Genomic DNA, 26417 nt, shown 5'->3' on the forward strand with positions numbered 1-26417 from the left:
ATTAACTGAACAAAAAATAAGTTTCTCCATCCACTGTCATTTATCAAACTCTATGTGTTTTACTAGTGAATCAGTGTTGTAGAAGATGACAGTGTTTCTATGGTCACTACACCACTACACCAATTATTTATATGGATTGATATGACTAGTAGAGTGATAGTGATTGAATATTTTATGTCAGTAGATGATTCTGGTCACAAGTGGATGTTTGGGTATTTATGGGTTAAAGCAGTCTTGTGATTTGGACCCGAGTGTGTGTCCAGGGACTCCTAAGGGTTAATGTTTGCTGACCTTTCATGACATTCAAACACAGTAACTACTTTCCTCTCAGACTTCAGGTGAAACATTGCGAATACTTCAGAGGAAAATAGCGCAACAATTAGCGCCTAAAAACAAATGAGCGGGTCCGTAAACACATTCAAGGAGGAGTGTCAGTAGATGCCAGGGAGTTTCAGGCACATTTTGTGGTTGGAGATTTGTTGATTAGACCTCTGAGTGAAAACGCTGTGAAGATAGAGCAGCTGCTACTTCATTAGCCTGGAAGGAGATGCTGAGAGGGAGCGAACTGAGGGCCCGGAGAGTGTATAAACAGCCTTAGATCACAGCAATGAAACAAACAGACAAACACTGGCAGGAAATTAATCCAGTCTGCTGTGTTATCTCCGGGAGCCAGACTCTTCTCTCTGCTCCTCGCTCTCTCAAACTCTTTCTATACTTTCGCAGACAGGTAATTTTAGCATGTCATATATCTGCTTTACTTGTCGACTCGCTTTTCCTCAAACTCATCTTCACCATTTTCATTTCTTTTTCAGTATCTCTTATCTCTGTCTGCTTCCTAACAGAGTGCTTCCATTAATCAGTGGTTAATCATTACTGAGATAAGGACGTGTGAGTGGTTGTTTTTACAGACTCTCCATCGCAGGTAAAACACAAAAACACACACAGACCTGCAGCCGTTTAGACAAAAACATATAAATCTGAATAGTGCACTTTTGACCTTTTACCCCTGGAGTTCCTAGATTGTTGAAATGTTTTGCAAAATAATTACTTTCATTCTAGGTCTGTTTTTTTTTTTTAAATATTATTTCACAGTTGAATTACTGCCATTTTTACATTTCACTTTTAATTTTTGTCACTCATCCCCAATTTTCCTCATTTTCAGGGTTGTTAAATGTCTACATATTTGCTTAGTTTTTCCAACCCTAACCCCCCAAAAATGGATTTACTCTGATGTTTGCAGAAATTTTCAACTTTAAGTCCCACTTTTAACCCTTTTTATATTTCATGCACTTATAATCCCACCCAGTTGCTGGAAAAGTGCAATACATCACCCAATCAGATGTGTCGTATTTTGTGACACCTGATTGTTTTTATCGATAGTTTTATATAATTTTCTGAGTTGTAAAAAATGGTTAATTGAACAAGTTTGTGTCATCATATTTTGACACAAGTTTGTTTTGTAAATAGTTGTATATATTTTTCAAAAAAAAAAAAAAAAAAAACACCTGTGTTTTCTTGTAAATAGCTGTATATAAATTTATTTGCTAAATTTGCCATTTTTAAAAGTTTTTAATTGATTTGTTCATTCTAAGTTACAAGTTATAAAAATGGTTCATTCAACATGTTTTTGGTGAAAAACTGTAAAGAATCTAACTTTTTATTATTCGGATTTCATGTTTTTGTGTGATTTTAGGTTCGCTGTGTTAATACAGAATGTCAAATGAAAAAAATAACTGTGAAATCACACAAGTGAGGTTATGCTGAAAAAAACTAATGGGAAATTGAATGAGAAACATAAAGGTAAAATGAAAAGTATTGAAAAATGGTCAAAATACACTCAGCTCACTTCTGATGTTTCAAGGTTATTTCCTCACTTATTGTGTTTATTATTTTATCTATAATGTTTTCAGGAATTAAATGTAGAGTCTGTACGATAAAATGGAAGATCGTAATGAAGTCCAAACATGCTTAAGCGTGTGCATTAGTGTCGTACTCACCCACATCATGTATGAAGCGTTCAATCTTGGACTGCATGCCCCAGTATCTGAACTCCACTTTGCAGAGTTTGTAGGCACACATGACAGGGTCTTGTCCAGGGTTCAGGTTGATCTCCTCAATCCAGTCCTCTGACAGTGGACCCCGTTTGGTCTTGACTGACTGATACAGCTTAGGGTCCTCCTCTACCAGGTATTCATGAGGAGGAATGTAGTCCTTTACGATGTCTATGGGGTCTACACGTGAAAAACAGCAATAAACAGTACAATAAATCTGACAAACAGCTACTGACATGTTCAGTGAAAACTAGTATGAAGAGGCAGTTTATGTGTGTGTTTAATGTAATCTGTCCTTGGCCAGAGCCTGAGTCTGGACCAGACTGCACATTTTCTCTGTACCCCAGTGAATTTTAGTATTCTGAGGCTCAACACCAGCTCGTACACTCCATCGTCTGTATCCTCTGCATCAAACTGTCTGTATTTCACTGCAAATACCACTGTGTGCATCTTTTATTCCTGATCCTACTTAAAATGAGCAAGGACCCCGAAGGCAAAACCTTAAGATTTATACTTTGCAAGGGAGTGATTGTACCAGACTTACCTACAGTCCTCTGTCTTTTTTCAGCAGATGATAGACTGAAGACATCCACTTGAGTTCCAGTATCTGGTTTATAATATGTCTCAATATCTATGGAGAATTTCTCAACAAAGGGGCATGTATACCTGAGAAACAACAGATAAACAGATGTTTTAGACTTTGGTGTGTGATAACCCTTAAAGAACCATCTTCTATCATTTTGGCAGCTTATGGCAGCGTAAAACAAAAACACTAAAGCAAAAAACACCAAGCTGAGACCCATTAATCACAGTCTCTCTGAAGGTACAGAAACACCAAAATCCAGGTATCCCTTAGTATTATTCAACAATTAGCTTATATAGAGAATTATATGTTAGAAAATGAAGCTTAAATTTCTTCCTCTGTCTCTTTTAGGTATCTGTGGGTTTGATGAAGCCAAATTCATGACCTTTTAAGATATTTATAAGGCATTTTTGATCAACTTTAAGACCTCACATTCACAAAAATAACAGTCCAACAGGCCTTATATTCATTTAACATTACAGTTCCATTTCTCCATGGCTGTTTCTGCGACTGACATTCAAGCTGCTGAGGCTCATACCTGAAACCCTCCACCATGAATGATTGTTAGTGGATCCACTCATTCCCATCTCCGTTATGATAAAATGCAAAACACTAATTCATATAAATAAATTTTTATTTTTTAAATGTAATAAAATAAAAATTTTTGGAAGAGGAATAGGGCCACTGGAAAAAAAATTAAGGTCCAATATATTTTTTTATTATGATTCTGAGAAAAAAAGTCAGAATTCTGAGATTAAAGTCAGACTTCTGAGAAAAAAGACAGAATTCTGGCTTTAATGACAGAATTTTGACTTTTTTCTCATAATAATAATAATAATAATAATAATAATAATAATAATAATAATGATAATGATAATAATAAAATATACTGGACCTTAATTTTTTTCCCCAGAGGCCCTAATCCTCTTCTGTACAAATCTGACAGATTCTTTACAAGATTTTTAAAGCAATTATAGCAATAAAATTTCCGTGCTAGATGTAAGGATTGATTATAAATGCTAAGGATAATTTAGGACAAACTTAAAGTCTACAGTTAAGTTTAAAGGATCTACAGACACCCTGTCATTCTCCCAATTTATGTTTTTCTCAATGTTACATAGATGTTTGTTTTGCACAGTTTATATAGAACTAGCTATATAGAAAAATGTAGCATGTTAGCATTTCCTGATTCAATGAAGCTAATGCAATACTACAACTGAATAGCGATGTAAATACATTTAAAAGTCATACATACAGCGTTAAATTGTCTGGTTCCACTTTTTGGACCACATATGCACTAATAAAAATGCAATAAAAGGAACAATATAGACCCATGAACATGCTAGCAGCTCAGTGAGGTTGTATGCTAACATTAGCATGGTAACTGGTACAGGTTTATTGCACTCACTGTGTGTTAGTATGCTAATGTTAGGTGATGAGAAAAGAAAAGTCCAGTTTTTGGCATAACAACTGTCCGGAGGGCATCAGAATTATTCAGTAATTCAGTTTGTGTGGCATTTAATGGCAATTCCATATTTAAAAAAAATACTTCATGCAAAAATGACAGAAATCAGTATGAGTATCTGTAAACCCTTAGATCTGAAGCCTGTTCTTTCATCTCCACTCAAGTCTTCGCATGTAATCTGTAAAGATTAATTAACGTAACATTTGTGAGCAAGGTTAGGCGTTAGAGCGGTAGCATTATCTGATACCAAAAAAAACTGCTGCAAAAACAATGCCAGAGGGATCTAAAAATTACATTAAAGTCGGCATCAGTGAGTGCAGTAAATGAATATGTGATTATTCAGCTGAAACTGTTCCCAACTAGAAAAAACAGATCCATAAGCAAAATTAAGTGAATGTCATTTAATTCATCACATTTATGATTTCAGGAGCCATTTACTGAAAACCATTAACAACATTTTATAACTAAAGGTCAGTCATTCGATTTAAAATTACACCAGCTGCCTAAAATCACTTAGTGTAATGTATGCAAGAAGGGAAATACAGACTAAATGTTTTACTAGCGGCACAGGGAACATTTTAGTGCCTGTTCTCTGCAATTTTGTGCTACCCTAATGACCATCCATCATTTTTCAAATCTGTGTGAGTTCCTCTTCATCATTTGCTTAGTGAGTCTCACCGGGTTCGTGTATAGGGGTAGGCGTTCCAGGACTCCTCCTCCACTCGAAGGGCAGCCTGAGGCAGGATGGCACAGAACCAGGATGGGATGTGTTTGCCGATGTGATAGACCTTGTGTGTGTACTGACCCGAACCTCCGGGCCCGTCCTCGTAAGGCTTGTTCTCTAGGATTTCCACCCCGCTGCCCTCGCCACAGCTCTCCTCTCTGCTCTTTTTCTGCAGGGTGGCAAAAACATGACAGGAGAGAGACGGACGAGAGATAAAATATGAATAATGTCTGTGATAGTGTTATGTTGTCTTACATTTTCTTACATTATTGACAGTGTTGGAGAAACTGCATTAAAGGCATAGCTTTATAAATTATAAGCTTCTTCATACTGTAGGTAGTTGGACTAAAAATGAACAGATTGTGAGATTCTATTATCAACAGCCTTTGGCCAAATAATAATTTAGCTGTTCACACTGGTCTACCATTTTTTGGAAATTATTTTCTTCAGATATTAACTGCCTTAAATCTCACATACTGTATTAAGGAGAATTGGAAAACAAAAGACAGAAGTAAAAATCAGCTGATGTTTTCAATGTATCTGATAAAGTGTTATTACACAGATATATTGGTTTATGTATATTTATACAATAGATTTATAAATCTTCCACTAGAAAGGACCTGAAAAGTGAGTGTATTATAATTTACAGACAGCGTTTTGAAGTCGATCTGGTAGCTCTGAGACAAATATTCCTTTTGAGTAAAGTTCCTTTTGAGTGAAAAAGAGCCGAAAGAAGAGCAATCTCATATTTTCTGCCCCTCTAACAAAGTACTTGTGCATTTACAGTCATTTCAAACCTCTTCATACAATATCTGGTATCACTTAGTGCTGCATTTCATCATATGTAAAACAAAAAGAAAAAATGTAACAATATATAACCAAATATGACTACAGTTGGTAATTATAATTGTCTAACTAGTACATTCTTATTTGGTCAAATAGTATTCAAAAACAGTAGAAAAGCAAAGGTAAAATATCAAAACAAGTCATTCTTTTCTTTTTAAGGCCCAAAATCGGGATTTTCAGTAAACTAACAATACACTTGCACATTTTTCACTGAACTATTAGAATCAGTATGCAAACAGTATGTACTTCACATCTCCTCAGCACTGATTATTTTATAAAACATGCAGTTGAGGAGTGTTTTAGTGTCTCATCCAGTGACAGCCCACTGACACACATCCTCCTCCTTCCTCTGTCTTCAATTAAACCTGTGCTGTCCTTACACAGCACGCCGCTCTCTCGTTCTATGCTGTCTAACCTTGTGAAATTCACTTCCATCACAGAGCTGGATGACACAGCAAGAGAGGAAACTGATGAGTTGGAAAGAAAAGAAGCTGCCAAACAGAAAACGCAAACTGCTTTTCCTTGAATCTGTGTAATCACGTCCCACTTCTTACTTCGACTCTGCATCTGGTTGTTTCTGTTTCAGATCCTCTTAAAACCTATAACTCCACTCCTACAGTGCTTAATTATCCAAACTCTATTAAGTGTTGAATTTTACTGATGACTTTAGGTCTAACAGACTTTAAACATGCTCTTGTAAGTGAAATTCAGTGAGCAGAGGAGGTAAAAGCAGTGATTTCCCTTTCAGCACAGCATGTAACATGGTCCAATAAGAGACAGCAGATGGTTCAACCCCACAGATCCTGTAAGACAGAGCTGTGTATTAGCCTGCAGCTCCGCAAAGGGAGTCAGGGATTACACCATCAGTTTATAAACACACCACTTCTACTTAAGAGGCTCTGTCGGCTCGGTCATAGCACATGTTACATGAAGAAACACATGGCATGCTTGGTTTTATAAGAAACTAAAGTCTGTCTCTTCAGGATTTGCAGATTCAGGAGAGGCTATCAGCTACAGCTTACATGATATGTCCCTGAGTCTCTGAATATGTCAGGAATTATTACAAAAGTTACAGTGATGGCCAAAGTTATTAAAACACCTGACTGATTAGAAAATATTGACCTTTTTAATGTTTATGAGCACAATATCAGATGAGTCCTACTGTTTTTATCCACTTTTAACCTTAATATTTACATAATGAGCAGGATAGGCCTTGTACATTCAAGAGAATCAGATAGTTTTGTCCTGAGACTCACATCATAATCAGTTTAATCATCATTACACCTGATGTGGATCACACAATGAATTTGTTTTCTTCTGTGAAGGAACATGATTGTATGACTTTGACAGTAAAATAGGCTTGCCTTGATTTTTGTAGTAAAATGACGTACATCTCCTTATGATGGCTCTATTCTATGAGCATAATGATGATTTTGTAGATATTTAATTGGTTTCATGGGTATTTTAATGGCCAAATAAAAATAAAAATAAACAAAATAGTTGAAACCTCTTAAATAGGCCAAGTGTTCAAATAATTTTGGCCACCACCATATATCACCTTTTGTTTACTGGGTTTAATGCCTTATATTTGCAAATGTGTTTTAAATTGTGTTCTGCATTTTTATGAACTCTGTGGGATTAAATGAAAGTTGGGAAAATCCTGCCTCTGACCCTTACATGTGACTGTACATGGTACAAATCACCATCACAGAGGTATTTAACCCTTAAAGACCTATACCTATTTACTATATATTAACTTCCAAATTATTATTTTTTAGTCTTCCCAAAGTGATTTATCACCATTTATAATATATTTATCATCTGCATTTTGCATTCTTTAGTGAAAATCTGATGTTTTCTTAAATTTTATTAAGTGATCATATTGATGTTCATAAAAGCTCAGAGTAAATTCAAAGGTTAATATATGAAAACAGAGAAAACTGAAGAAAAAGGGACTTTTTCAACAAAACATATTATTAACTGAACATAAAAACAAGGGTCTCCAACCACTGTTATTTATCAAACTACATAAGTTTTACTGGTGAATCAATGTTGCAGAAGATCATGGTGTTTCCAGGTTCAATTCACCTTATCATCTTCTCTAAAGGTTCAATTCAATATGTACGATTTGCCCACGCCTCTGTGCTTTAGAGTCATTTACTGACCTTAGTTAACTCCATTCCCATATTAACAACTGTATTGGCTACCTCCAACATGATAACAGCCTGTGCACTGATTTATATGGAAAGGACTTGGGTTGTTTTTTCTGCAGAAATCCATATGCTCACTCCCAAGTGCCTTTTTCTTTTCTCTATAGCAACAGCATTGTGCAGTAATAGCTGCTGTTGGTTTAGAAATGGAGTCAGATGAGGTCAACAAGTGACCAGCTTTAGCACAAACTTCACATAATTACAGCAGAACACACAAATCCTTTAACAGCGAGCCAATATAATTGTATCACCACTGCCAAAACACCTTATTTGCAGTCTGCTCACCGCATTTAAAAAACCCCAAAAATCACTTAATGAATTAATTAAATCCTAAAATCTTTGTTCAACAGGCTACTGTGATTCAGTCCCGGTCTCTGTATCCTTGTGCCAAACAGATGATTGAAAATCTATTTTATTCCTCCCATTGTAATGTGCTGGAGGTCAAGGTATGGCACTGTGTGAATACAAATCATCGTGATCATTATTAACAGCAGGAGTGGGGCGCTGAGGGTCAAGAACGAGAGCTCAGATTGAACACAGAGCTCTCTCTCCTCAAGACTTTAGGGAGGTGATATCAGTAATGAAGGTCAGAGGAGGCAAACAGCTGGAAAATTGCTGTAATCTAGCAGGTAATGTAATTTAGGTGAGGAGCTAAGGGCCTTAAATTACTCTCCTTGCGTCTGCGTCCCCTCTGCTGTGACACCGGCGAAAGAGCACAGAGGATCTGTATTAATGACACACATCTCAGAGCCCAGAGCAATAAAGAGCACAAGTATCTACTATATAGCATTTCTACAAGGTTTATGGATGTGTGACCAGGTTTATGGGTCATTTCTAAAACAACATAGATATTCTGAGAAACACTGGGCCTCTTACACAACAGTCTAATGACAACTGTCAATAAGAACAGGATTGCAGGCTAAAGTTGGCCCTAGTCAGGCTGTCAGTGTGATGCCCCGCAGTCAGCAGTGTTTGTACAGGAGGGTCAGTCTCACTGTAACATAACCTTCAGTTCCTCCAGTGCAACTTCAACAAAAGTGGAAGTATTTCTGGATCAAGGTTGCCGCGTCTGCTGCTGAGGTGTATGTTTCAGTGTTCAGCTGTCATCAAATCGTACAAGCGCACATACGCGTATATGTACAGAAAGTATACAGTGGACTAAACCAATAAACTGGACGGATATAAACCAGTCTTTAACTATTGAAGACCTGGAACTATTTTTGTGGTGTTTTCCAAATGAATTTTTCTTTACATTTGACCTTTATCAAGTGATTCGTCACATTTTATTACTATAATTATCCTCTGCGTTTTTCACTTTTCATCCAAACTCAGGTATTTTCCTACATTTCATTTACGGATCATGTAGATGTTCATAAAAACTCAGAGTAAATTCAAAGGTTATTATATGAGAACAGCAAAAACAGAAGAAAAAGTGACCTTTTCAGCAAAATATATCATTAACTAAACGTCAAAACAAGTGACTACAACCACTGTAATTTGCTAAACTATGTGTTTTACTAGTGAATCAATGCTGCAGAAAATGACAATGTTTCCACATTCACTTCAGAATCTCTGAACGTCCAAAAAGGAAAGTCTGATAAGAAACTGCATTTTACCGGAATTATATACATGTATTCATAGAATTAGTGGTTCAAAAGTTATTAAATATTATAGATCAGAAGATGCTTTTGGTTACTGGTGGATGTTTGGGTCTTTTTGGGTTAAAGGGGAACTATTAACAGACAGATTAATAGAAATTCAAGGGAAATTCTACAAACCGATAAGATGTTCTTTTGTGTAATTTCTGTAAATGACTCTAGTGTGTCTTTCTTTTGTCCTCCTGTGCTGGAGTCAGATAAAAGCAGAGAAACTGCAGTTTCTAGGGAAATGTGAAGGCGAAAGCAGGTGAGGAAAGACTCAGCATATAAAGTACGGAGTCCTGAAGTCCTTGAATTCACTAAAAAGCAGTGCTGTGGCTTCACAACCAAAGATCTACAGGAGATGAATCAGAGCCTTTGCAAAGGCTGCAGAGTAATCTTCAGAATTTTATATCAAGGTAGATTTTTCTAGACATTTCAAAAAATGTAAAATAAAAGCAAATGTGACTTGGCAGTGGCAAACAGGAAAGTTTTAAACACTTCAGCCAATTTGCAGAGAACCGAGTGTGAAAGGCTGAGAAGGAGGTGGACGAGGAAAGGGTGGAAAAAAAACAGGGCTCGTATCCAATTTGAGAAGTGCAGACACTCTGTGGACCACGTCTGTGGAATTATAATGGGACTGGCTTTGCTGAGGGTCTCGTTTCTGCCGGGCTGAGCTGTTCCTGAATAATTTATGTGACACCACAAGGTTAGCATAAACCAGGGGTACACTCCTCAGGACTCCAGTCCTACTAAAGCAACACTGGGAGCTCACGCTTCAGTGTTATCACCGCCTGCTCAGATTTCATACACACACTGTTAGTCAGACATTTTTCAACTTCAGTTCCTGCTCTCTGCTTCAATTTGCAACTAGCATTTCTATTTTCCTTTATTTAACCAGGTGAAAGTCTAGTGGACATTTTCCAAGACAGAACTGACCAAGGGAACAAAGGGGTCCAGTTTCCAAATGTCAAAACATAAATATAAAATGTAAAAAATGTCATCATATACTAATAACAATAACATACTATGCATCATTTGAACTTTATTATAAACTCTCTCTCTTGGCTGCCCAATTAACATGTTCAGACAGCCAGAGAGTGTTTAATGTGACATGTGACAAAAGAAAACAGATGGTCCTTCGCATTAGACCAGGATCCACCAGTTCAGAAAAATGGCCCATAGCAGCTTGTAATTGTTCTATTTTAAAGTCTCTGTGTGGTACCCATTTCCTGATCAAAACAAAGTTAAAATCTTGAAAAAAGAAAAGAAAACAGATTTTTCAGTGTCCAGGTGTAGCTGTAACATCACATACACTGTAAGTTTAACATTATTTAGGTAGAGACTTCACATGTGTGATATTTTTGACATTACTGTATGCATGCAATGTATTAAATGTATGAAACTGATGACAACTTGATTGAGTGACAGCTTTAATCACTGTTTACTCTGATGTACTCAGTGCAACATGGTAGCTCCAATAACAGTGATATGTTGGCCTTACTTTTTCAAAAGGGCATGAAGCAGCATAATAACATCAATCCTTCTACACTGAATCTTTTCCACAGAGAGAGAGAGAGAGAATGAAGGTAGGTATTTTCATATTCCGCAGTATTTTCTTCTTATTTCTAAATGTAGTGACTACCTGGATTTCATTCCTATCAGGTTATTCTATTTAAACACAAATCCTAAACTGAAAATACTATTCAATGATCATTTCCTTTATTTTTTGGGGTAATGAAAAAAAAAACAGTGTTTGTCTCTGTAAGAGGTGTTGGTGTTACTATACATGAGTTTTGCATATATATCCTAAAGTGTGTCTGAATTAGCAGATATCTGGCAGTGTGGCGTTGTCATGGCGATGCCAGCTCCACCATCATGTCTGTCTCTTTCCTTCTGCCCCGCCCTTTCAACGTCTCTCCCTGTCTTTCGTCCATATCACAAACAAATGATGGCAGCGACTGCCATGCTGCAGCTGATGTCACCGGTTGCCATGGCAGCCAGCACTCAGCTGTGACGCTGAGCAGGAGGAGGGGTCCGTCAGTGGATGTGTGTGAGGCATACGTGTGCATACGATACTGTATTCCATCAAAAATAAGGTTTAGAAGGTGCATTGAAGTTTTTTTTTTTGTTCTTTCTTTTTTGACATTAAACCAAAGCACTTCAAACTAAACTTATGTTACAGACACACTAAAACACACTGCCTGTTTTAGGATTAGGAACAAATAAATCACACTTACAAGTCAATACATTTTAAAACAAGCCATTTTTTCTGCTCTGCTCTTCAAGTGGAGATTTTTTTTTAAACATTTCTTGGTTTCAAAATAATTATGGATCCAAAGTTGTGCATCCTTGGTGTTAACTCCTTGTCCGGTCTAAAAGCTGAATATCATATTGTATGCTGCACACCTTTCAACGCTATGTATGGTTTCATGTGTGAGTGCTAACATTATCAATGTGGTTCGGTAAATTACTATCAATTTTCCCTCATGAAAGGTTATCCAGTTTATTACAAGAACATTAGATGAGTTTGTAAAGCAACAGTCCACCCTTAGTTTTTATTTTGGCAATGAGCGGCCAGCAGTAACTTGTATTGGAACAAACTAACCTTAGTCAGTGCTTGATAAAGTATTTTCTGTTATTGTGAAACATTATTTATTTACTTATTTGATTGTCCTATTGGTTGGATGTTTTGTTTGCTTCAATAAAAAAAAATAAGTGGGAAAGAATGATGAGAGAGGACAAGGGGATTTTTATGTGCAAAAAAAACTTTACAAATGAGGTAAAACAACAGCAATTCAGTTTTTTCTTTGATGGAGTCATGAATAAAGTAGTCAGTGAATAATTAAACCGCTCGATCTGCACTGATTTGCTTAATGTTTTAATCAAATAATCAGAAACCTCTTGTAAGTTACATATTTAAAGCCAAAATCCTGTATCATGTATGTTATCATGTATTTCTAGGAATTTATGTATTCATAAACTTCAGGCATTTAGATTCAAACATGAATAACTTATGTTCTTAAAGAAAAAACAAAAGATAAATCATTACAATCCAAAAACACCCAACTTAACCCTTTATCGGGTAAATGACTATTCTTGGTAATTTCCATATATTACAAGCCACTGCCAGCAGAAGTTCCAGTGAAGAGAGTTAGTCAACAATCTCAGGTCTAATGTGGTCTACAGGGTCTGTAAGGTCCACCTCTGCATGAACAGTGAGTGTACCTGCTTTGTTAGGTACCATGAAGTAATGGTACTAATGTAAGGGATGATGTTCAAAGGGATCATGTGGATATTGACAGGTGTCTAGATTTGGTCTAATGTTCTAAAAGTGATGTTTGAATGTTCTAAAATACATGTTCCTTTCACCTTGCATGTGTTTCTCTTGAATTTTTTATATTTACTTCTTGGAATTTTTTTTTTTGTTGCCACTTACGGGCAAGGAACCAAACATGGTGACTTCATTGACCTCAATTTTATACATAACAATATATATACAGGGTGGGGAAGCAAAATTTACAATATTTTGAGGCAGGGATTGAAAGACAGTGTATGACCAATTAGTTTATTGAAAGTCATGAGAATTTATTTGCCACAAGAAAACTGACATAATAGAAAATGTTTTTATTCTATGTGTCCTCCTTCATTCTCAATAACTGCCTTCACACGCTTCCTGAAACTTGTTCAAGTGTTCCTCAAATATTCGGGTGACAACTTCTCCCATTCTTCTTTAATAGTATCTTCCAGACTTTCTCGTAATAGTTTTGCTCATAGTCATTCTCTTCTTTCCATTATAAACAGTCTTTATGGACACTCCAACTATTTTTGAAATCTCCTTTGGTGTGACGAGTGCATTCAGCAAATCACACACTCTTTGACGTTTGCTTTCCTGATTACTCATATGGGCAAAAGTTTCTGAAAAGGTATGGATAATAGTGTTAGGTATGATTATGACATCAATATATGTTTGGTTTTAAAACAACTGACATAGTGCCTGCTGAGAAAAAACAACTAAATGTTAATTGTAAATTTTGCTTCCCCACCCTGTATACATATATTTTTTTTTTAAATTTCACAAAAGTAATAAAGTCTTGTTATGTCTTTCAATAACACACAAAGGTTGACATGTTGAATTTCAGAGTATTTCTACGAGTGCCCTATTAAGGGTTACATGCACATTTTCCTCCGGTTATTCCACTGACTAAGTTAACTTATCCACTACATTATTCTCTACCCGAAGCCCCATCTATGTCAGAGAGCTTCCTCAGTTATATTATTATGTATGAGTGTTTATTTGTGCAGAAATTATGACATGAAACACAATCCACAGGCATATGGAGCACCAGCTGGTCTGCAGAATAACACCGCCCCTTTGACCCTTTATCCATGCTCTTTGGTGCTCTTGTTCTGGTACAGTATGATATGATGACACTTTAAACTCCTGCCCTCGCTGCATTCACCCAAACCTGAACTCAACATGTTACTAAATCACTGACTAATTGTCTACCTGAGTATTTTCACTTACACTGATTTGCCTCTTAAAACGTGTCCATTTGAGAAGAAAGAAGCTCGTTTTTAATGATTTTTCTTCATTATCGGAGGACAGTGGGGTTGTCTGAAGAAAACTACTCACCTGGATCATGTAGAGCTGAGCGATGCGGTACTCCTCCACGCTCATAGGCATGGGGATGCGATACTCCTTGATCAGCATGGTTGTGCTTGAATCGGGCCGTCTCTGCGTACGATATGTGTCCACAAGAGAGGGAGTGGAAGAGGTTGGGCTGCTCCTCTCAAAGCAACATGTTCAAAAAGCCAGGATATTCACAGGTTATTCCCACCTGTGAGAAAAGAAAACGCAGTGGGTCAGTGCTGACAGTGAGCACATTGGAAGAAAAAACTCTCCTTTATCAACTTCTGATGGTCCCATGTGTTGAAATCTCCTTTATTTCCTACTTAAAAGAAAGAAAGTGCAGATATCAGTCATGCAATACTTAGTTGTAAACCACAGAAGGAGGTGGCATGTTTGTCTCAAGGATTAACCCCCGCCCGTCCCATACACAAGACAACACTTCCTGTGTGTGTCCTCAAGCCCTCCTACAGATCTGTTACAAGGTAATCCAGTGGCCTAGCAACATCCCTGAAATCCCCCGGCAACCTAAATCCCAACTCTGTCTACACACTCTGTAGGTCTAAGGGGGATGCTTTGGCCGCTCCCTAAAAAAATCAACAATGTGCCTTTGGCCAACATCAACATCCATCAATCTGAACAATCAAAGTGTGAGACTGAAACCAGGTAAACACGAACCACCGCTAACGAACAGACACTGACGAGAGAGGTCACATGACGATGGCTACTTAATCTCAGGCAGATTACGAGGACTGCTTTTCTGATGCTGTGTTAATTTAACAGAGAAAGCCTGCTCTCATATAAGTGTATATAAGTGCATTTATGTTTAATGGCTGCAGCTCTGTGCGTCCATCTGGGCAGTGTTAGGTTATGTGTGTTTGGTTGAGCTGCTGTAACAGATGTAAAGGTCAGGAGGGGAAATATGAGAGTCAAGAGGAAGTTCACAGTGACCCCACGTTTACCATATTTTCAGATGATCATGACACTTAAATCAATGTTAACCACACACACTGGTGTATAATATAATAATTTCATTCTTTATTTTACTTTTTTTATATTCTGTTATTATTCTCTTTCAAGCCTCCCGTATCATTAGATTCATACACACATGCCTGACACACTATCATCTTCTTCAGTCCATATAACTGATGGATATACAGGGGTTGGACAAAATAATGGAAACACCTTAAAAAATCAACAAAATATAATTTAATATGGTGTAGGTCCGCCTTTTGCGGCAATTACAGCCTCAATTCTCCAAAGTATTGATTCATACAACTTGTGAATTGTTTCCAAAGGAATTTTAAGCCATTCTTCAGTTAGAATACCCTCCAACTCTTTTAGAGACGATGGTGGTGGAAATCGACGTCTTACTTGAATCTCTAAAACTGACCATAAATGCTCAATAATGTTGAGGTCTGGGGACTGTGCCGGCCATACGAGATGCTCAACTTCATTAGAATGTTCCTCATGCCATTCTTTAACAATTCTAGCTGTATGGATTGGGGCATTATCATCTTGAGGTGAAGGTGTTTCCATTATTTTGTCCAACCCCTGTAAGTGCAAACACATTCCAAATATTTGTGCTCCCCCAGTATCAATTCCATAGGGAGGCTTCTGGCTCTAAAAGCTGCTTAATACTAATGCTAAATGGCTAATTGCTAAAATTGTGTACCATTTGCTGCAGGCAGTGTGCGGCGGTAATGCACCTTTTACTCTGCATTACCTTATTTATTTCCATTATTAATTAAAAAAAAAAAAAAAAAAGATACTGATGGTGCCGCTTTAAATAAGATGTCTTGAAGGAAACATATAGTAGAAAATAGTAGAAAAGTGGGGTTTCCCACAAAGCCATGCAACCTTTTCTCACCATTACTAGTTATGAGATATTTATCCATTTTATCAAAACTAATGTTAATGAATTTATACCTGAAAATAAATAAAGGATAACCAGTTAAAAGCTTAATAACCTAATACTGTAAGTGATATTCTATTCAGCCGTTGGGTGAAATGTAAGAATTCTTATCAGAGCTGAGAAATAGAGTGAATTAATTTCATTTTTATTTGATATATTAAACTGTCTCTCCAGTCATTGCCTACCACTGGTATTCTTTATTTATTTATTTTTTTAAATAATGTGCATTGACACCCTCACAAGTATCGTTTTTTGGTATTGTTGTTCATTAATATTGCACATATAAATTTTTTATACAGTGTAAATAATGAAATCTTTTTAGCATGTTTTATCCTGAATTCAGTAAATAAAAATTCTATTCAAACTGTGAATTGTTTGTACCTCTCCAAGCCCTGTTTCATTTTTCAATTCATCATTTGTACTAAATTTGTATGTTTTTGTGCACAAAAGAGGAGGTCACATAAAGTAGTATCCAGAGAGGATCCAGAGTTCCAGTACCCAACAACATTTCTGCATAAAACACCGTCCACTACAGGTGCTGTCATGCTCTGGTTCCACTATGAATGGAGATTCAGATCTGAGCTGCACTCCAGAGGTTGTAATGTATGACCTTATTTACTGTGCTGAGGGGGTTGTGCACTGATACAATTACAACAGTGGCATTTCTCCCTGAATCCTATGACGAATGAGTCCTTGACCCATAGAAGAACTGCTATAAACAGAGACAGTAATCCCCATAAAGCAAAATGTGAAACAGCGACAGATGAAAACTGACAACAGACAGACAGGGAAACAGAGCATGAAGCTTTTTGCCTCCATCAGCTAAGAGAGCTGTGAGTCAGCACAACAAATATAGTAGCCAGCATTCACTGGAAAAGAGGCTTTGCATACACGTAAACTGAAGCTTACACCAGCAGAAACAAAGACAAGGTGCCTACGGTAACATCGCTGATAACTGTGTCATATCAACTCTAAACACAGTCATTCACGTCAAAAAAGTCAGCTTCTCCTTAAAATAATCATTCTCTGTGTGTCAACAGAGATGGGCAGTGTTTCCATCAAATGTATTTAACATCATTTTAATTCTTAAATAAGACAAATTTTTATCCCCAGGTTACAACTATGAACTATATTTTATATATCACACTTCTTAAATAGTGAACATTTACTCAGCTACAAAGAGAATTTTCAATACTAATTTCCACTTTTCTGAGAAAATCTTTCATTGTAGGACATGCATCCCAGTTGTATTATCAGCTCATTCACAACTATGAGGGCTGCAACTAACAGCTATTATTTTCATCATCAGTTATTATGTTGATTATTTTCTTAATTAATCAATTAATTGTTTGCTTTATAAAATGTCAGAAAACAGTGAAAAAATTAGAATATTGTCTTCAAATGTCTTGTTTGGTACACAAGCAACAACTTTGAGTTTATTGTCACAGAGGAAAGAAATCAGTCAAATTTAGTCAAATCAATTAGATTGTTTTATTCTTTTTTTTTTTTTAACAACTACATCTCTTTGCAACTGTCATACTGATAGAGTGTATTCTGTGACAATATTAAACTAAAATACTTGTTCAATAAAACATGTTGGTGGATGAACCATGTGACATATTATGGATCAGGTACATCTTTACTGTCTGTCACTGATGTCATAAATGATCAACTTCAGTTCATTTACAATAGACTTCTACAATTTTAAAATCAAAACTATTTGTATTTTAATTAGATTGATTTTCTACTGTTGGGACCTTATGTTTTCTTCAAAATACTATGAGTATTTGTAATTTTTAACAAGATACTGTACATCATTATGGTCTTGCTAATATACATGTCTAAGAATAATTGGACTGTATTTTCTGCAGTGTTTGACTACAGTCATTATTTCATACTCAGAATATGTAACATTTCAAAATTTCGTTTTTACATTAACATTCCTCCTGGCTTGTGTTGTTGTTGATTCTTAGTCTGCACATCTGATGGACTCTGTACTTCCAGTATTTTGTTTAGGACTTCATTAATGACCTAGTTAAGAGTGCAGGACTTTTAAGTCATAGTGTCATGTTATCCAGGGTGTCTGTAACATAAGTGTGTGTATACTCTGTATTCAAGTGTACATTCATATTGCATGCCTTCTGGCAACACAAGCCACAGGTTTTACTCTGGCCTATGCTAATAAGCTGAGCACTTAGCCTGGAAACAGCACATTAAAAATGCTGTGACTTGGCAGACGACCGCAGGCTTCTATTTCATGTACCCCAATAACAAACTTTATCTTTGCTTTATCAACATGTGATGTAATTTTGCCTCGTGTCAACATCCTTCGGTATCTCTCCCCTCCATCTCTCTCAGGGTCTGAACATGGCCCCCTCCTCTCTAATTACACTGGGAATGTCCACTGCTGGGTTCAGACCAGAACAAAGATGCCTTGAGCTAATGGCCAATCTCCCACAGTGCTACAAAACCACAGCACGTAGGAAATTAGCTTTTAGCCTTTGTCTCGTCCCTCTACTGTTCTATCTGCTGTAATCTACAACTGATGAAGCTCCCGCCTCTTGTTATGACATTAGGAATAAAACATGAAAGATGATTGGCTTCTATTGTAAACTGCTGGATGAGGTAAACCGTCACAATAGTGTGAAAACATCTTCACAATCAGCAGCGACAGCCAACAGAAGATTCTCCTCACTTCCTGCTGGGGCGTTTTCTAACCGTTCCCCGTCAAGTCAAAAGCTCCCTGATTGAGCTCACTACCTATATCACTGTCTGTTTCTGCTCAGCCTCCACAGAGAACAAAGTGCCTCATCTGTGGCACTAAGAGGGTCCTGGCTGCCAGCTGCCCTCTATCAAAGCCCCGTATGATGGCAGGCTGTGAAAACCTACAGCTAAATTGCACCAAATTTGCCACAGAGGCAACCAGCTCATAGGGAAGCATCTCCGCTCCATTAAACACAGCGCTGCCTCTGCCAGAAGCTTTTTCCCAGAGGCGGACTTTCAGCTCAACCCACCTCCTGAAAAATCCTCCACCCATGTAGACATTAAACCAAACACTCAAAACCTCTGCACCATCCTACCATGCAGACTGTGAGTGTCTCAGTCTGAATGTCAAGAGCAAAGACCAATTATCTCTGAGCTGCTGATTTATGCACCACTCTGCCCTTTACAGGTAACAAGGTAAATATAATCCACCTACGCACACATACTACATACATTTATTATCTCTGTTAAAACCATACACATCATGGGTAACACTTAAGCAGGCATGTCAAAGCTCTCTCTTAAAACACTACAGGCAAACATTTATATTCATTAGGATTATTTAGATGTATGTCCTAATACAGCACTATACTATAGGGGTCTATAATTGACTTCATTGAAGTTGGAAAAAATTCCAGTAGCAGAGGTTAAAACATAGATCATAATGCATTTCACTTCATCGAGGTTAATAATAGCAAATAATAATAATAACAAAATCCTCCTGTTGCTTTAGAACCTACTGCTACTGAAAATCTGTATAAGTATGGTGTATTTGTTTTAGTTTTTTGGATTAGGTTGCTTGAAGTATTTTCAGAAACCAATATTCAGTACTAGTATCATGGCCTTGACACAGACACTGTGACAGTGGGTTTTGGAGTCAGAGGTGACTATATTTGAATAAAATGGCAGCATTACAGGAGCAAAAGAGGTGCTCTGTGACTGTTGTTTAATAATGTGTATAATATGTAATAATCACAACAGTTCAGTCTGGAAGTATATTATATTCAATAAACAAAATCTAATAAAATCCAACTAGGCAGGCAAATGAACTGTCCATCACACGTCAAAACCTGACACGGCAGAAAAGAAAGACTAGTACTTGAATGACAGACCACCAGAAAACTTATCACAGGGTCCAAATAAATGAATGAGAACACAATGACGCCTGGAAAAAACTGTATCTTTAGATTCTGTATATTTTAAATTCAACATATGGTACCTGGACTTTTTGGAGCCAACTTCAAGAGGCTGTCAGCACGATATAATATTAAATATAATATCCTTTTTTGTCATTTTACTGATGCACAGGAGGCCACACTTAAAACATGTATTTTTGCAAATGCAGTTTTAAAGGGACTAACCAATGATGATCATGTCATGGAGTCAGACATATGAAAAAGGGCTTTATGTGGTATTGTATTAGTTTGTTGCTCTGACTTTAAAACAACATGTCATCCTCTTGGAGAGGTGTACACTTTCTCCAGAGCTTCAGTAAATGTCCATCCGTCTGAGTCATCGTCTTCATGGTGAAAACTTGACATGTAGAATTAGCAGAGTGCCCCTTTAATGTATGAGTCATGTATAGTCAGTCAAAATCAAAGCTGATTTAACATCTTGTGGAGCATGCATCTATTTATTCTGCAATAAAATCAACATAAGCACAAGTTCTATAGTTTTTATGAACCATATGAATCTGTCACACTGTGCATTGTTCTCAGGCAGATGCCAAAGAACTGTGTCTTCTTGTAATAGATCAGTGTGATGCACTAGGATGCTTCTGATTCAATTCTTCAGCTGTTAGAACAGCTACATGAGCGCTGCTGTAGTAACACGATCCTCTGACAGGATTTGTCTTTTTATTTGACATCCATAATGTACACGTACATAAAACACACACACATACACATAGTTCTTTATATCTACACATCCATCCACATGCTGAATGAATCAGATAACACACAAACAGACAGTGACACAGTGAGCATCATTTCTCTACATTTCATTAAACACTATGAGTCAAGTACTGTACTGTACGCTCTTGTTGCGTACTTCAGGTCTTGTTCACATAAGCAGATAGAACAACATAGTAACAGTTAATGTAGAGTTCAACATGCTGCAGAGTGCAGACCTGTGGCGAAGGTGATCACCAGTAACATGCTCTACACTGACAAAATATTTACAGTATCAAAAAAAAGGCTCCACCCTGACACTGAATAATTTTTGCAGCTTTCTTAAATGAGCCTCCACTGCTCCAGAGCATGCAGTACATCTCAACCACTCAACATGAATATTAACATGTGCACTTTGCTCGCTCACAAGACAGATGAAGGCAGCTGAAGATTTGCTGCAATAACTCATTTCATTGTTAAAAGAGTCACATCCGTACAAACAAATCAGGCAAAAATATGGTTTTGTGGCTCAGCAGCCTCGCTCCCATCTCAGACAGAAACCACCTGCAGATCCTCAAACTAAAGTCCTCCATTAGCATCAGTCTGCATGAGCCACACTCGAACAGACAGGCATCCATGTTGCCACCGTCTAATTTACCTGTGTTGTCATAACATTGCAGTTGAGGGTTACAAGAATGAGAGGAGGCTACGTTAGATGTTTCAACCCTGATATTTTACTGTGGGTTCTTTTTCTTCATATGAGCATAAGAAAGCAGATGTTTACCTCAAAGAAGAAAACACCTCAGCACAGCTCAACCCAACTCATCCACTGAGCTCAGGGGCCATTGCAGATCCTGGTCCCGCATGCAAAAGGGCTCGCAGCCCGGGCATCCTTCCACCCCATCCCTGCCTCCGCTCCTCGTCTGTCTGCTGTCGCTCCTCCTGAACCAATCCACACCAGCTTGCTCCCCCAAACGCGCTGTTTAAATCCTCACTCTGAAATAAAAGAAGGTATTGATTCTCCCCCCTTCCTCGCCACCTCTATTCTATTTTCCCTTTTCCCCTCGCTGTCTCCACCTCCTCAGGACTGAGGAAGCTCTGTTACCATGGAGACCAATGAGGCTGTAGCCTGATTCGTGGAGTTTGTTGTGATGCAGCAAGTCAGTGGTGCAGCCCACTAGATTGATTGCCTTCTCTGGCTTTCTGTCTTCCTTTATTTTTCTCTTTCTGCTCCTGCACGGCATCATTTTTCATCTACAGGACGCTGTGATCAAGATTAACAACAAATACCTGATAAATGAACAAAGTGCACAACAAATGAGCATAAATCAGACTGCCACAATCTGCACATTCAACATGATGAAACCCCCCCAAACCATGAAAATCTTGACAAACCTATGCTCCTTAATCCTTTATGCCTTAACTCCAATGTGGGCTGATACGTCACATAGAGGTGCACCGTGACACGCAGTACAGCCACAGAAATCATGTGCATGAATCCCTTTCATCTGTGCTCCCAGTGGCAGATCACCTGCTCCGATGATTATGCATCTATTTGTAGGGTGTCGTGACCAGCACGCCTTTCTTGCCATGTGTTTTGCTCACCTGCTTTGTCCATTGAATTTAAATAAGGCAGCTGAGCCGTGTGAACACAGGTTTATCTTTTTGACTAGTAAATGAGTACAATTATACTCTTTACAAACACTTGTATTTCAGACAGCAGCTGGGACACTACTACAACACAGTTGCTCTAATCTATTTACATTTGTTCACACTGGACAGTGCAGCACATTGGATTACAAGTGAAGTGTGTTATGCAAAAATGTGAGCCATATGTGAAGTATTCAAAGTACTATAAGCCAGATGCCCAGTATGGGGAAAGCACAGACAAACAGGATGCAGCCAAGAAGTCTGTTATTTAAATGAAGCCTCATCTGCACTGATCACATTAAGGAGAACCTAATTTACATTTCTGTGGTTTGCAAATAACACCCACCAAGCCCCAGTGCACGCAAGTTAACAGTAACCAAGCACACAGAGACACACACACTAGGTATATGTTACATACTAGTGCTGGGTGATAAGACTGAGTGCAACCACACAACATGTACCGGGTGCATTTATGCCCCTGTAAACCATGATGGTATGTTTGAGGTAAAAACTAACCCACCTGTAGCCAGACACGTTTGTTAATCTGTCTTATCTCCTTGGATTCAATTTCAACCCAACATATGACTCTGAGGCAACATTTACAGCAGCAGATCATGAACTTCTACCTGGATTATATTTGCTGTCATACAAAAGGCTGAAGTTGCGAATGAGGATGAGCTTTGAGATTTGTGCAGCAGCCGAGCAGTCTGTCGTTCTCACCGCTCCGAGCTTCAGGTTTTATCAGTGAGCTGCAGTGATATACAGCACATCCTCTGAATGAAATGACTTGTTGATGGGTGCCCTTCCCTGCACACACACATGCAGACCCACTTTATTTGAGCATCAGCAGAACACAGCTAACAGAATTAAACCCTGTGCTCTAAACACCACAGTCCCGCTGCACAAAGCTCTGCAACCTGAACATCTGCTGTTATCGCAGCTGTTAATTTGTGATCTTGTCAACCACAGCTTTCCTCACCAGATATTCCTGTTTCTCATCTTGTTCATATTAAACAGCAGCCTTAGTTATGTCAGCTCCTGTGATGTTACTAACAGAATTTGTCAGGATGTTACGCTGGCTTCTGGGGCAAGTGCCTGGTTGCATTCCCAGCACTTTGCTATATTTACACAGAGACTGTTTCTGCAAAATGATTTATATGAATCACTTTGGATTTCTTGTCAGCTCAGACAAATATTTATAATTACACTGCTTATCTATTAACATCCTAAGACCCAGGACATGTCAGCAAAGTACAAGATTTTTTGTTTTTTATGAAATAAGTGCCTATATTGGAAACATCATGATGCAAGTTTTTTCAGATGCAGTTTTTACATTTTTTATGGAATGTCCTTTGTGGTGGACAGTTTTCTTTTCTTTTCTTTTTTTTGTATAACATTGTGAAACTCTTGTCCCCAAATGTGGACAGTGGGTCTTAGGAGGTTAAAAAAAAATTAAGAAACTGAAGACACAAGATAGGAGGTTGTCACTGACCTGCAGTCCATCTCCTAGTGAGGTTTCCTCTCTTCTTCTCTCCTGTGAATGGGAAACATAAGACTCCGTGAGCAGCTGAAGTCCTGATACTGTTTTAATGGCATGTGCAATTATAACTGAGAGCATATGAGCTAACACACAGCTGTAGGAAAGAGGACACTGTGAAAATGTTCACACTCCATAAATACCAGAAGTCATCTTCTGCTTTCCATTTTGAAATAATTTCCTTCCTCAATCTTTAAGCAAAGTAAAAAAAAAAAAAACAAAAAAAAACGCTTGACTTCTCTCACATAGGAAAAAGTAGAACAGAGCATAAAACTAAATCTCTTTTCAATTCCAATTTCTCAGTATGAAATTAGCTACAAGTCTTTCCTTTGTATGGATGCCAAACATCTCCATGCACGGCTAATGTTATCAGCTGACACTGTCAAAACACAACATAAGAAGAGGCGTGGACAACAAATGAGAGTGAACACTGCCCTGATGTGATAGCTGGGTGATGAGAGAGGACGGTCTATTTTTAGCTCAGGGCAGCAAAGGGTGGGTGGGGGCTGGAGGGGAGGTGAGGGTGGTGATGATGATGGTGTACGGGGGGGAGCAGCAGGATTGTGGAGGGGCTCCTAGCAGGGGTTAGTTGCAGTGCTTCCCGAACAGCTCTGCTTTGTTGCCTTCAGGTAAATGATGACGATAGATGACTGTCTGAAGGAGGCAGAGGAGCTGAGCGTAACTGTGTGCCTCTTTGTCTTTACCTGTGCACTGCAGCTTCAGTGAGCGAATGGAAAATGACTAATCTGGTGTAAGATCCTGTAATTTATGCCTGCACTTGATTTAGATTTTTAAAAAAAAAACAGAGAATATTTAAAGATCTCTAGGAGGAACAGCATTATACAAGATTTTTACATTTAGAAAACAATGACATCTAGGGTGACGAGGTTCCAACAAAGAACAAATAGTTTGTTTGTATACTCACATTTTTATGTATTTTCTATCAAACTATGACAATACATGTACAAAGTAGGCACATAAAGGATTTGAAGGATTTGATAACTATTTGCAAAAAAAAAAAAAAAAAGATCATTAAACAGAAAAATATGTTTTAATAAACAAACCAATATTATCTGAAAACAAATAAAGCAAATCTTAATTGCTTCAGATTTATCAGGAAGAACCCATCATGTTAATGGAGCAAAACCGTGGATCTGCTTACCCACTGAGATAATGTTTTTAATAGAGGTGTTAAATTAAAGCTGAAACAACACTATTCTTACATGTGATAATTTATTCTAGACTAAAGTGTTGTCATTGCCTGTATTATATTTGTATCTGTATTTTTACCCTTTTTTCGTGCCTCCTGTCCCCCTGTTGTACGCAAGTGTTTGTTGCTGTTCCAATCTACAGTTATGTCCATGTCAAATAAATAAATCTGAATCTAAAATTAAATCTAATGGTGCAATATGGGACACTGAAGTTGGTGTTGGGAACTGTGTTGTACCAGAAGCTGATTTTTTTATATTATGTAACTACATTTCCAAGCTGTCCATATCTAGTCTAGTAGAATTGAAGAACTCATGATCCATTGTTGACCCAAATCATTTCCACATGGACACCATTTGTAACTCTGCTAAATACTGCACTGCGCTATTTTCCAAATGTGTCTGTGTGTTTTCCTTTGCTTGAAACATTTTGAGCACAGTATATAAAACTGAACAACCTTTTCATCATACAATACTTAAAGCTAGAGTATTCCAATTTAATAACATTTCTTTATTAGTCCCACAAGGGGAAATTCCAAAATGCAAATTGTTTTGCTTTAGGGAAATTACTAAAATCTCATTTGCAGTGCAGGTCTCAGTCTCTAGAAATATACTGTAGTCTATATGATAAATAAGTTGCATTTTTGTTGCTGTTTGTTATCTAGATGTACATGTTCTTGGAAGTAGTTGCTCATGTTTCCTTTGATTCTTTATTAATGCACTGTGTTGATTTATTATGGTCATACATATTAAAATTCCTGCATGTGGTCTGCATTTTTATATCATAATAATAAAATATAAATGAAAAAAATAATAAAGGAGCTGCTTATGGAGAGTACACCCATGCACTGAAATCAACCAGCTCTAATTTTGTCGTGATAAACAACAGCATCATGATCATAAAAAGAGTCATATTTCTTCTTTCTATATTAATGTGTGCCTTAAAAACCCTCTACGAGGTGTGCAGTAACAGGCTACTTTCCATCCTGCAGAGCCATGGAGAGGGTGGAGGCTTTTTATTTTAGAGAAGCAGCCTCAGCACATACCAGCTTCTATGAGCCTGGTTTTCATATACAGCTTGACGTCTCTTTCAGTGACTCACAATTCTCTAGCAATATATAATTTCTCTTCATTTATGACCTTGGCTTTAAGGTCACTGGAATGAACGTGGTTTGTTGTGGAGAAACATAGTATCAAAATGAAGGAAATGACTGGGTTGGAGGTCAAGTAAATGTAGAGCTGTTGGTTGGTGGTATAAATCTGAAGTGTTGCACCTGTATTTTCTTACTTACACAAAACAAGACGACTG

At 37.6% G+C, this 26417-nt stretch overlaps 1 protein-coding gene across 5 annotated transcripts in view; it reads right to left on the minus strand.

Annotated features, from left to right (window-relative positions):
• Positions 1-26417, minus strand: part of pitpnm2 (phosphatidylinositol transfer protein, membrane-associated 2) — a 60990-nt gene that overhangs the window by 23762 nt on the left and 10811 nt on the right. For 4 of the 5 annotated variants that reach the window (XR_003936982.1, XM_030150965.1, XM_030150963.1 and 1 more), the window contains exons 1-4: positions 14153-14499; positions 4778-4992; positions 2596-2717; positions 1998-2231 (exon numbers count right to left, since the gene is read on the minus strand). Coding sequence is in view for 4 of the 5 variants with exons in the window: in XM_030150965.1 (XP_030006825.1) it covers positions 1998-2231; positions 2596-2717; positions 4778-4992; positions 14153-14230 (649 nt within the window). In the remaining variant the exon portion in view is untranslated. Of the gene's footprint in view, positions 1-1997; positions 2232-2595; positions 2718-4777; positions 4993-14152; positions 14500-23855; positions 23898-26417 lie in introns of those variants that run through there. The other variant, XM_030150962.1, reaches the window with a different exon arrangement.

This window comes from Sphaeramia orbicularis, chromosome 12, assembly GCF_902148855.1.
Source record: "Sphaeramia orbicularis chromosome 12, fSphaOr1.1, whole genome shotgun sequence".
Lineage (NCBI taxonomy): Eukaryota > Metazoa > Chordata > Actinopteri > Kurtiformes > Apogonidae > Sphaeramia > Sphaeramia orbicularis.